At 38.4% G+C, this 13463-nt stretch overlaps 1 protein-coding gene across 1 annotated transcript in view; it reads left to right on the top strand.

Annotated features, from left to right (window-relative positions):
- The first annotated feature begins 793 nt into the window (after positions 1-793).
- The window catches only part of GPR149 (G protein-coupled receptor 149), a 55043-nt gene continuing 42373 nt past the window's right edge, over positions 794-13463 (top strand). The window contains exons 1-3 of the mRNA XM_003794151.3: positions 794-1874; positions 2761-2953; positions 9222-9670. Coding sequence (XP_003794199.1) covers positions 894-1874; positions 2761-2953; positions 9222-9670 — 1623 coding nt within the window. The 5' untranslated portion in view covers positions 794-893. The remainder of the gene's footprint in view (positions 1875-2760; positions 2954-9221; positions 9671-13463) is intronic.

The following is a 13463-nucleotide window of genomic DNA, read 5'->3' as shown; positions in this document are numbered from 1 at the left end:
GACATCCTTAAGTACAGTATTTTCTTTAAAAAAAAAAAAAAAAAGCTTATGAAGCAGGAAAGTCTGGATAAGGATAAACACAGCCCCTTAAGTGATTCGAGTAGCTTAGACCTCTCAAAGGTGACATTGGTAGTTCACATAAAGCCTGAGCAAATCAAAACCAAAGCAGCAGCTTAGTAAGGACACTAGTCCATGCTTTGAATGAGGCAGGCTGAGAACACACACACACATCATTTTCCTCACACACTGAATTGCCCTCCCTTTTTTTCCTGCTTTTCTCCTGCTTAGAGCTGACTCCTCCTTCCTGCAGCTCTGAGGATCCAGAATTGCAGCTGATTGAAGAACACAACGGTTCATATTGGAGCCGGTATTCCGGCTCCCTCTGACTGGCACTCACACGCTCTCCCTCTCTCTCTCTCTCTCAGCCTTCAGAGCTGAAACCTACCTGACAATGTCTCTGCCTGTGAATCGAGCTCTGCAACTAAATGCATCATTTTTCTGATCTTAAAAGTGTATACAGTTTGATTGTTTCAAGCTACAAGCTGCTTTGCTCCATAGACGGACCCAAAAGGATCCAGACGGCATTGTTTTTCTATCTACCTGAAGAGTTTTTCCTTGTTTGCCTGAAACTTGATAATGGGAGGGAGTTTGGGGTTTGTTTTTAATAACTGCAGTGTTGAGAAAATTCTTTCTGATGCTTGCAATGGAACCCGATTTTTAAATATGGGTTGAGTGAGATCTAAAGGAGACATCATTTCCTGCAGGATGGACCTCGGGAACATCTAGAGAGGAACTTGGTGGGAGAGATGAAATCTGACTTGGAACAGCCATGCTTTATATTGAGGAAATTATGAGATTCATTGAGAAGGAAAATTAATTATTGACCAAGGACGATGTCTTTATTTCTCAGTAACTTCTCAACCAATGACTCTAGCCTGTGGATAGAAAACCATAATTCCACGGACCTTTTAAATCCACCAGGAACTCTGGATATCTATCTTTTTTGCCTGACGTGTTTGATTACTCTCGCAGCCCTGGCGGGCGGCATTTATTCACTAGTTTCCCTGCTGAAAATGCAGAACAGAACTGTGGTGTCCATGCTCGTGGCTTCCTGGTCTGTGGATGATCTCCTGAGCGTCCTGTCGGTGACCATCTTCATGTTTTTGCAGTGGCCAAAAGAGGTCCCTGGTAACTTCCAGACTCTGTGCACCGTCTCTGCCTTACTGTATTTATGCCAGGGCCTCTCCAGCAACTTGAAGGCGACTCTCCTGGTCTTGTACAACTTTTACACGATGCACAGAGCTGTGGGGAGCCAGACAGCGTCCAGAAGAGCCGGCCAGGTGCTCGGCGCGGCGCTGTCGGTGTGGGCTGCCAGCCTGCTGCTCTCCGCGCTCCCGCTGTGCGGCTGGGGCGCCTTCGTGCGCACGCCCTGGGGCTGCCGGGCAGACTGCTCCAGCTCCTACGTGCTGCTGCTCTTCGCCGTGTACGCTGCGGCTTTCGGACTCCTCGCCGGCTTCTCTGTTCCTCTCATTCTTCGGTTGCTGTGTTCCGAGGAGCCGCTGCGACTCCACGCCAACTATCAGGAAATTTCCCGTGGAGCTTCCACCCCCGGGACCCCTCCTACCGCGGGGAGAGTGCTTTCCCCGTCCCCAGAGGATGCTCCGGGCGCGGCTCTGCGATGCTCCGGGGGATGTTCCCCGAGCTCCGAGTCTGTGTTCGGACCCGGTGCGCCCGCTGCCGCCGGAGCTGGAGCCTGCAGGCGGGAGAACAGGGTGACTCCCTTTGGCTCCAGGAGCTTCACCATCAGTGTAGCACAGAAGCGGTTCGCTTTGATCCTAGCGCTGACAAAAGTCACCCTCTGGCTGCCTATGATGGTAAAAGCGCAGTTGTTCAGAAAGCGCGGGTGTGTGTGCGGGACAGTGTGCGTGCGTGTTGGAACCAGCCCCGCTGGTTTGGGGAGTGAACCAGAGGCGCGCGGTTAAGTTCGCTTCCACCTCTCTGTGTTTTAGAGATTCACTGGAAGGAAGGTGGTTGGCAGGCGGGTAAACTTGAACGGGTAGGGAGTGCTTTTCTTCGCAGGCGACTTAGTTTTCTTAGTTCTGTGGTGGCCAAGGGGATGGTTACTTACAGCAAAATCTGAGTATTAAGAAAAGGAGGGCGAGAATAAAAAGAAGGGTTTGTTGGTGCTTCCCCCTTCTGCTATCCTTTTCTCTCCACTTCATTCCTGTCTGGTAAAGACATCCCCACCCCTAGCAGGGAAAGGCAGGGGAGAGCAGCAGCAGATGTGGAGTGAGAGCAGAGGGGATAAAACAGCTTTGGATCAGAAAGAGAAGTGACCAAGTGGCGCTTGCTGTGACAGGTGGGCAGGGGAGGAAAGGAGGGAGGAGCTGGGAAAGTGACAGAGGCCACTGGGGGTACCCGGTGCAGGTCCCATGGTGCCTGCCTGTCCCCGGGTAGCATCCCCCAGGTCACAGACAATGCCTCCCTGGTGGAGACTTGAATGGCAGCGGGCTCAGACACACGACTCTCCAGAACAGAAGCCCCACCACATCTTGTGCGGTCTGGCATGGTGGGTGTGTCTGTCCCACCAATGCCCAGGAGCCCGCGACCAAAGATGAGGGTAGCAGCCCACAAGCAGAGCTTCTGGCTCTCAGTCAGGAAAGGGGGCTGGATAGGGGCCGGGGCAGCCTGCAGGGGGAAAGGCTTGGGGAATGGAAACTGTGATTTGGGGTCAGGTCTGAATTCTGCTCCCCCTTGCAGATTCACATGGTGGTCCAGCACGTGGTGAGAGCTCAGAGCCTTCCCTTCGAGACACTCAGCTTCCTGCTCAGCCTGCTGGCCACCACTGTGACCCCAGTGTTTGTCTTGTCCAAACGCTGGGCCCACTTGCCCTGTGGCTGCGTCATCAACTGCAGACAGAACGCAGGCGCGGTGGCATCCGATGGGACAAGAAGTAAGTGTGATGCTGCGCGCTCGGGCACCATGTGCACGCGGTCAAATTCAGAAAAGTGGTCCATTGGGAAAGCTGCCTGACTACCGACTGAGGAGACTAAGGACAAAAGTAAATGGCAAATAGCAAGAAGATGCTAGAACCTGAAACGACTGCTAGTACACTGTTGAAATAGGCTTTTAATGAGGCAGGTTTTCAGCTATCCGGTGAAGAACTGCTTGTGGTACTGATCAATTATTTTATGTAAAATGGAAACTAGAATTCATTCAACACAGCATGCCCACAAAGGCACTTAGATATTATGTTTATGTAGCTTTTAACCCAAAGTAGAAATTAGTTCTCCTCCCAAATCTACAAATGAGAAAGGCATTGATTGCCCTAAGATTGCAGAAAGTTAATGACTTTAGTTTCTGCAAAAATTATTAACTTTCTGAAAAGAAGAAAACTCATTATGTGACTGCCCATTATTATTAAATGGGACAGTAAAGGAACACAGTTTCAATATTTGCTGCTTACTCAAAAGTTCTCTGAGCAAGTAATCACACAGACTGAAGACAGGCCCAAATGTCAGCCTCCACTCTTAGAAACACACACACACCACAAACCAAAAAAAACAGGAACAAAACAATCCCTAGGTTTCAAGAAAAGACAAAGTGGCAGAGTGGGCCCTCGTGTGTTCACGTACATATGAATGAATCAAACCACACTATTTACCTTTTTTAAAAGTCTAAGTTCTAAAGAGCACACCTAGAATGGGAGAGAGAGGCAGGGTCAGTTTGAAAGCTCTGGACAGTGTAAGTGTTCCCGGATTCTAAAACAGGGAAAGTTGAGGAGTGAGCCGTCCCTTGTGACTCTGCTAGAAAGGAAAAGGATATTTTCTTTATCAGTCTAGAAAAATGATAGATGTCCTACCATTTAACAAATTTAAGAATAATGAATTAACCGTCTCATTAATTGTTCTTTGCTCAGAATAAGCAAATATATTATACTTTAACAGAAGAACATTTAAGTAAAAACAGTCTATCTCACATTATTTTAGAGTTGTAAAATCTGGAGCATATCAAAGTATATTCCACAGTCAATTTAACAATAGGGATGTTTTGTAAATACTAGTTGTGAACTATCTACTTTCCATCTATTAATGACATTTAAAATTTAGAGTATCTAGATTTTTTTTAAATAACCAGAATATCTTTTATTATTAAGAATGTCATAAAGTTTATTGTTAACAGATGCCAAATTTATCTGTATTTAAAATAGCCACAGAACTCATAACGGTGACACTCTCTGGAGATTAATATCCAGAGCAGCAGTGACAGAGACAATTAGTGATGAACACTTATGAGCCACTTACAAATACGTAAACATAAAGCAATCGTTCATAAGCCTGAAGCTCTAAGTCTAACAAATCTTAACACTTTTCTACTAATGAGCCAACTTTGTCTTACAATATCTAAGATGATGAGAAAAGCAAGAGTCCGGTGCCAATGAAAATGAAAAGTCTCAGTAAAGTGGTGTAAGACAGTCATTTTCAAGAAATGTACAGCATCCATATCAGAGTAAAAACAAAGCAAGTAACAGACCTATTATGTTAAAGACCTGCGAAATAGTCTGTCTCTGTACCGCACAAATAGGAGAGTGTATGGCAGGCTAGCAGAATCAATAGTCATGTTAATATTATGTTTTGAAATTTAAAAAAAAATGCCTTTTAAGATTGAAATAATATTTTTTTCTAAAACTATTGCTTTAATTTCATTTAATTTCAAAATTCCAAAGAAAGGCCTGAAATATGAAGGCTTTCAGGAAGGGTAATGGCTTCCAAAGTAAACCATTGTGAGAAACTTAAGTGTAAGATGTTTATAGTTCAAATAGCTCCATTCTCTCTTTAATCCAGGCTATGTCACTGGGAAATTCTGAGAAAGAGAATAACGTGCTTCCACTGTCTGGAAAGCCACCATGAATTTTCCTATTGCTCAGATAACACAACAACAGAAGTTTGAAACCCTGAAGCTTGCTCAACCTTAGGTGGGCCAGGAGTATGATGGATGACAGTACTTTCTTTGGGAGTATGGTTTCAGTTTTATATTTAAGCACTTTTCCTTGACAAACTCAGATTTCCTTTCTTTTTGTTCTTTATCAGTGAATTACAGAAGCAAAGAAGGAAAAATATTTTTCCTCTTATGTACCATAGATTAATTTTTCAGATGTAAATAGAATTCAAGATCTTGGCTTCACTGAACAGGAACTGAGTGAGACACGTGGCAAACTGGAATATGAATGTCAATCCTTAATGTGGAAACCATAATTAATCCTCTCCTGTTTCCAACAGTAATCTCCATTACTAATGTCTCAAAACAAAGTACTTTTTCTTTTTAAAGATGAATTAGCACCGAGGTCTCAGGTGGTTGACGTATGGGGCTGGATGTTGTTTGCAGACTCTTCTTGTTTGCCTGACATGATGTTTCCTTTTTTAAATTAAATAAATGCTTAACACTAAGATATTTATATAAAAATAGGATTTTAAGCTTCTATTTTTTGACAAAATCAGAGTATCTGCTAAGTGACACATTACTCTGAAGAATTATTCATTTTATGAGCTGATGTAATTACTCAAGTCTAAAACTGGAACTGGCAAGATGTGACTAAAAACAAAAGGCCAGAGCTAATTCATGTTTCATTTTGGTCCAGTGAAGCATTTGCTTGGAGAAAAAAATACAACATTGTGTTTATTTTTTTAGAAGCGTAGTATGGATTTCAAAGATTCTGGACAATGGCCGGACAGTCTTTAAGTTTTCTCGCAAGTTATTAAATCAATGAAAGCTCTCTTGACTTTCACTGACACACACAAAAATGGATTAAAAACAATGCAACTATCGTGCTTTTTGGTGACATAAAATATGGGTTGGAACCCTTACCACCTGCAAGGCCTTTCATCAATAAATAAACCACTTTTTTAGAAATATCAATTCTTTTTAAGCCATATTCCATTCAGCCAGCATCACTGAATCAAGACTGTCATGACAAACCCTTCCTATCACCCCGTGCAGGATTCCTACAGGTTGCTCCATTCAGTCCTTCACTCACTCACTCAACAACTATTTTGTAGGGAAGTGGTCACAATACATACAGCACTGACAGGCAATAGAAGCACAAGTTCCTAACTCATGGCCTGTGAATGTAATTCAGCTCTAAGATGGGTGTGTTTTTTAAAGCAATTTTCATAGTTATTTTTAACTGATTTTAATTATGGGCCACCATTTTAAGATCAGGATATTGTACATCAAAATCTGTGAGTCTGGATTCTCTGAAAAAGCATAGGTAACAACCCAGCCCCTAATTCCTCTACAGTTCAGTGCAGCTCAGGAACCTGCTTTAGGTAAAGAAGGAGATTTCCCATTTGCTATCAGACATGCCTGAACTGGCCGCTATAGAAATTGAGTTTTTCTATTTTTGGTAAATAAAGAAGGAAAAACAAAAGACAGAGTCTTAACACTCTAGCAACTTAAAGATGATTAAGGAACTAAAAGATGATCAATTTTGACTCTGATTCTAACATTTCCTTCAACTCAGTTTTGATTATTAATTATGTCATTCAAATGTGTTTTTATAGGGTTTTTCCCCTTTACAACCAGCCTCAAGTCAAATATCAACTCCATGATATTGTTTTAACCTCTTATCTCAGGTGTCATTAGTCAACTCTGTAATAATTTACCTTTAGTGTTAAGGAAAGTCAGTAACAAGAAACATTGTTATTGGTTACATTTCATAATTAATGTACTTCCTCTGAATTAAAAACAGTACATCTGTGTCATTTGTGGTCCATTAACATATTCTTTCAGCTCAGCGCCTGTAGCTCAACCGGCTAAGGCACCAGCCATGTACACCTAAGGTGGCGGGTTCGAATCCAGCCCGGACCCGCCAAACAACAATGATGGCTGCAACCAAAAATAGCCGGGCGTTGTGGCGGGTGCCTGTGGTCCCAGCTACTTGGGAGGGGGAGGCAGGAGACTCGCTTGAGCCCAGGAGTTGGAGGTTGCTGTGAGCTGTAATGCCACGGCACTCTACCCAGGGGGAAAGCTTGAGGCTCTGTCTCAAAAAAAAAAAAAAAAACCATATTCTTTCATGGGTCGAAGTGGCAAATAACTCTTAATTCTGAAAAGGTAGCTTTAAATTTAAGTCTTTTTGCCAAAGTAATCTTTAGGAAGTTTCCATTATCAAACTTAGTTTTCTCAACTATAAAATAGGATCAGTAAGGTTTTTTTTTTTGTAGGGCTGTTGATGTGTTAAATGCTGTAATAATCTATGTGCATAATTTGGCCTTGGATGCTCCATCACATCAAGGTCAAGGTCTCTATTGCAATCCTGCTTTCTTCTGATAGCTTATTTCAGAGTGCCTTTTGTATCTCATGACATGGAGGCGGGGTCTTTATTAACTCATTCTGCATCTTCCTTTAAATACCTTGTTCATTTTTGCTTTATGTGAAATATGTAGTCTTAGACATCAATTTTGATATGACAAAATTGGGATTTTATGACAGTTTTTATTTTCTTGATGGTCCTGACTTGACAGTGTGTCACTTTATATCTTTATTTGGAGAAAAGGAAGCTTATCAATAATTAAAACATCCTTTTAGTTCCCTCACTTTTCATGCTGCCAAAGTAAATTTTAAAAGCCCTAATTTAATTTCACTTGACTATATTACTAGAAAAGGTAGGTAGAAATATAGCTGAGATGTTTAAATATAAAATGTGAGCATCAATTGCTATTTTTCTGTTTTCTTTGACTTGAAATTTTTCTTGTTTGTGTTCTGGCTCAAACAATAATAAATGATACTGACAAATTCTATTTTCTAGTCAGCGGAATTTGTTTGTAAATCATAGGTTCTGGGAACATTTCAGTAATAGAATCAGCATGTGAATAACCCTGAGGTGTATTGTAAAATGAATCAAATTTTACCTATTTTTCCCATAGAAACTTTATAGCTTTTCATAAATTATTTTCTACCAAAGATAGCTAAGTATCTGACAATAAGACACAGAGCTACCAAAGTAGGAATTTTTTTCAAAATAAGCCATGATTAAAAAATGAAAACAAAACATTAAATTATATGTTGTCTACCACCTTGATATAACCTTATTTTTAACATGTAGAAATGAACTAGCATTTAATGACGTTCACACATACAAACTGTATCACTTTCTGTTACTTGCTTGTTTCTTATTCTACTAGGACTTGCCTCATATGCACCAGTGATACTCTATTTAGCACATCATCATATTTCACCTGATTTAAGTTATACGAAGTTTTATGCATTCCTGCTAAACTCACCCTATAATGAATCAGCTTTGTAGACATTGTAAAGGGCTTCAGATTCTAAAAATACAAATTCATCCTCTTTTTTTTATGATTGGTTATAAGTTGATTTGTATCATAAAGGCACATGTTATTGTAAAAAGTTTAATAATTATTTTTTAATGTATGCATTTATAGACATAAATGTCAGAAATGATATATGTCAAAATTACTAAAGCAGTTATATCTACTGGTGATATAACTTACACTATGTTAAAGATATCTAATAATTTCTAGCAAAATAAAATTTATAAACAATATATTTTTGGCTTGGTGCCCATAGCACAGTGGTTACTGTGCCAGCCACATACACCAAAGTTGGCAGGTTCGAACCCGGCCTGGGCCAACTAACAAACAATGACAACTGCAACAAAAAATACCAGGCATTGTGGCAGGCACCTATAGTCCCAGCTACCTTCGAGGCTGAGGAAAGAGAATCACTTGAGCCCAAGAGTTTGAGGTTGCTGTGAGCCTCAATTCCACAGCACTCTGCTGAGGGTGACATAGTGAGACTCTGTCTCAAATATATATATATATAACCCCCAAATAAAGACAGGTATAGAACTAAAATATATAGGCTAAAAAAACTAAACCTCAATGTATTTGAAAGTTTACTAATTTATGTTTAAATTTTTGTTATGAAAAACTGCTTTTAAAAATTGAAAGCATTTTTGGAATTGTATGTATGTCAAGACCCTCACTGTTCAAGTGAGAAAAAAAAATGAGCCCAGGATGATACTATGATTTGAGCTTATGAGTCATGATTGCTTTGGATAATTGATATGAAGTAAATGAAGATAGCTTTTATTATATAATAATCAGGTTGAATACAGTTCCTATCTTAATTCACTATGTTCATCCAACTGTTGTTTGTATCTACCTTACTAGACATGGAATTTTATTTTTGTTTTTACTTAGCCAAGAGAAGAGGCTTTGAATTCAATCTGTCTTTCCAACAAAGTTATGGGATTTATAAAATAGCCCATGAAGATTACTATGATGAAGATGAAAACTCTATATCCTATCACAATCTGACGAACTATGAGTGTGAAGCCACCAAGGACTCTCAGAGAGACAACCGTAATGTCTTCAGTGCCATCAAAGTGGAAATCAGCACCACTGCCTCTTTGGACAGCGCCGCAATAAAAGGCATCAACAAATACACGAATACTGAGATTACAGAGGCTCAGCAGGATTCTGACAAAGAAAAGGGTGTGTTTTCTGACAAAACAGGAGGTGATGCTGACTACGAAGAAACCACCGTTTTTGAAGGTCCAGAAAGGAGACTGTCTCATGAGGAGAGTCAGAAACCAGACCTTTCAGACTGGGAGTGGTGTAGGAGTAAATCAGAAAGAACCCCACGGCAGGTATAGTAAACGTTGTTCTTCCTTTGAAAGTCAAAAAGTCAAAATCATGGGCATGAAAACATTGTTAGTTGCTTATTTCATTGAATCGAGTCCAAGGTTAATTTTACTTGTCTCAATTATTTTCCATAACATTTAACTTCATTTCAAGGTATCTTCTGAAAGACTTTTTAATTTTGTAGCTATACATGTTCATTCAAAATCTATACATTTAGAATCAGCAGAAGTAAGTAGGCTATCTGAAAAGGGTAGAGCCTTTTATTTTAACCACAAGTGACTCGCCTAAGTTGAGACCAGACTCTTAGGAATTATGTTTCAGATTAGCTGATTTGTAGATTTTATTTTTCCATACTCCATCCCAACAGTATCTCACAGGTCCCCAAAGGAAGTTTTTTATTTTATATAAAGGCAAATACTTACATATCTAGGAATGAGAAGCACTGTCCTGTAGCAACTATAGTGGAAAGTTTGCTTACTAGTCTGTATCCAGCAGGGAAGAAAAAAAAGATGTATTCCAGTATACATTCTGGTGAGCCTTTCTCCTTAATGGTTGAAGAATGGGCTTAAAATGTCTCATAAAGCTAAATCAATCTGAACCTGAACCTTATCTCCTAATCTATTTGATTCCAACTTGCTGACAATGATGGAAGATACTTATTTTTTTCAAATTGCAGTGTAATAGTGATATAAGATTGTTTTCCCCCAAACTCTCACTTTTAGTAATTAAAGTTGCCTTTGATTTCCACACTATTGATTTACTAGGAAGAAGGGCCCCTTTTCTACATGATTTAATGGAGATCAGCATCTATTTACACCTAGTTTCTGGAATCAAAAACATAATCCTAAAAATGTTCCATTAAGAATAATGCATTAATTCACTGAAAGTCTGACCATGCAACACCAACTAGGAATCCGAGCAGAATAACCTGAGATTTCCTTCACTCTTTATTAACTAAAACCACTAGTCTCAATATGTTATCACTGTTTAAAAAGCTGAATAGTAAAAAAGAAGTAACAAAATATATTATTAGAATAGACAGATGTGCATGCTGTTTAGTGATTGGAGACCTCAGACAAATAAGTAGCATCATATGCATTTTTCATCAAGTGAAACGCAGAAACCAAAGAACACAATTATCCATATTTTTAGGGCAACATGTTGCCCCAGCTAAGAGAGGACTTCCTATACTTTCATCACAAATTTGTTCATGAACAAGCTTAACTTTCTAGTTTTCTTAAACCTAAAAATTAAGTAATATTCATGTGTGTATGTGTCCCAGTAACTTGTAACTATAATGTACACTATCCCCCTGTCCATCCTCATGCTTACCACTTAGGGTTACAGTTATCCTGACTCTTGCTCATGTGTTTTAAAATTATTCTATCACAAGTTTATGTACTTCTCACATAATAAAGAATTTGCTACTTTTGAGCGTTCTAAAGATGGTATCGTACTGTCTCCTGGGACTTGCTATTTTACATTCGATACTATTTTAACTCCATTTTAAAATATTTTTTTCAAAATAGTGGGAATTGCCATCTAAAGTATCACTAATTATAACTTTCATTTAAAATTTTTGGTTAAGCCAAGTGTAGTGTCTCACACCTACAGTCCTAGCATGCTGGAAAGCAGAAGTGGGTGGACCACTTGAGCTTAGGAGATCAAGCCCAACCTGAGCAAAAGTGAGACCCCCATCTCTACTAAAAAAGAAAAAAGGAAGGAAAGAAGGAAGGAAGGATTAGCCAGGCACTGTGGTGCACACCTGTAGTCCCAGCTATTTGGGAGGAGGGACCAAGGGGATTGCTCAAGCCCAGGAGTTTGAGCTTGCTGTGAGCTATGACACTGCAGCACTCTAACCTGTGCAACAAAGTGAAGCTCTGTCTCAAAAATAAATAAATAAATAGTCTTGATTATAGCTTGGAAAGTATAATCAACTTCACCTAGAAATGTCAAAGAACCAGACACTGTTTACACATAAATATGTTGGCCTATGAAAATGGTGAAGCACAACTTACCCACAATCTTCTTTAAATCAAAAAATAAAATTATGTATGAAAAATGCAAAACTTTGATCAATTCAGCTATCTTTCAACCATAAATGTTTCCTTATTAAGAATTGATATTTACAAAACCTGATAAGCAAGTAGATCAGGAAACTTATGCAATGGTAGCTATGGAAGAAACTGATTAGTGGTAAACTAGGTAATACAACATTCAGAAGAAATAAAGCTTTGTATCTCCAGAAACTAATTAAATTAAAATACTATTATAAATTTTGAACCCTCAGGAAGAAATCCCCAAACCAGAGATTGAAATTCTTGCTATGGCCTTCTTCTTGCAAAATTGCCTATGGTTTTTAAGACTAGCATTAAACAAAACTATAAAAATTTAAATTAAAAAATTTTATAAGAGTGTGCAAAGCATTTTAAAATATTAAACTTCAAACATTACGATTGTAACTTAAGATGTGAACAAAATACATTTGGGCTGAAAAGTTTATGAGAACTTTTCCTAAAACCAAGAACAGTTTTTACCTCTTCTCTTATTCTTAAACAGTAAATATTACATGGGGGTAGGTAGATGGTGACTTTGAAAGCGCTTCCTTTTTTATCCTTTTCTTCTAAGTCCCTTCTTTACTCTGAAAGCGAAGTTACTTATGAATCTTGTGTAGTGATACATTAAACTGTGGTGGACACTACAGTTACTTTATGAAAACACTACCTGTTTTGAATTTTTATAGCTTTACTTTCAAATATTTGTGCTCAAGTTACCAGCTCAAACCTAATGGTACTAAACTGAATAATGTGAGTTCTCAGGATTTTTAGAAATCAGATTTGATTTCAAATATATTTAGCAAGGGCTACATTTTTTTATAATACATTTTGTTTAATTTTTTTGTAAGAGTTTATTTTAGGAAATGAATTCTCAGCATATCTTATTGGAAATCCTCGTAAGACTAAGACTGTCTGGTCAAGATAAAGTATAGAAAAAATGGTACTAGAAGGATTTCAGTAAATTTAAATGTGACCACTAAGATTTATGAGTTGAGGGTGTTTGTAAGACAAACTCAGTGTTAAACCTGACCACACAATTTCTTCTTTTGGGGTGTCTAGTAAATAGAATCCCAAGTGGTTTGCCATTAAAATGTTCAGACGGAATAGTCAGGAATGACAGAGTTCAGTGAGAAAGTTTTGATGTGGTAGCCACAAGATGACTGTTTGTGAAATGAAATGAAATAATGATGTCCTACAGCCCCAACTTTTCTCATTTACAAAGAAAGAAAATTTGGCTTACAAAATAGTTTAGCGGCTTATGCGTGATTATTCTGTTTTTCTCTTTTAATATTGAGCTCATAAAATTTAAGAATGTATTTAATTTTCTTTTCTTTTAATGTCTTATTTTAGAGTTCTAGAAATTCACTCATTTGTTATATATCAGAAACAAAGATATGCTGTAACTTTTAACCCATTTGAAAATTTATCATCATAGCATCTGAAACACAAAAGGTCCTCCACTATGCCAGTAGAATATATACATCCATATATATAATATTTATATAATAGCTAATATTAATTAGTTATATATAAATATGTAAAATATGTAATATATGAAATTGTGAGTTATATATGAATATTTTATATAGTACACAATATTATATTACATATCAAAACAGGTTCTGAAACAGTCCTTCAGATTCTGAAACAGTCCTGCTCAAAGAAAGACAAAGCAAGACACATTTGCATTTAGAATTTGCTGTACAACCACTTAGCCTAAGGGATAAAAACAAGGGCTAAT

This window comes from Otolemur garnettii, unplaced genomic scaffold (genome assembly GCF_000181295.1).
Source record: "Otolemur garnettii isolate 467f Iridium unplaced genomic scaffold, OtoGar3 scaffold00076, whole genome shotgun sequence".
NCBI classification, from domain to species: domain Eukaryota; kingdom Metazoa; phylum Chordata; class Mammalia; order Primates; family Galagidae; genus Otolemur; species Otolemur garnettii.
This window is presented reverse-complemented; position numbering and strand designations above follow the sequence as displayed.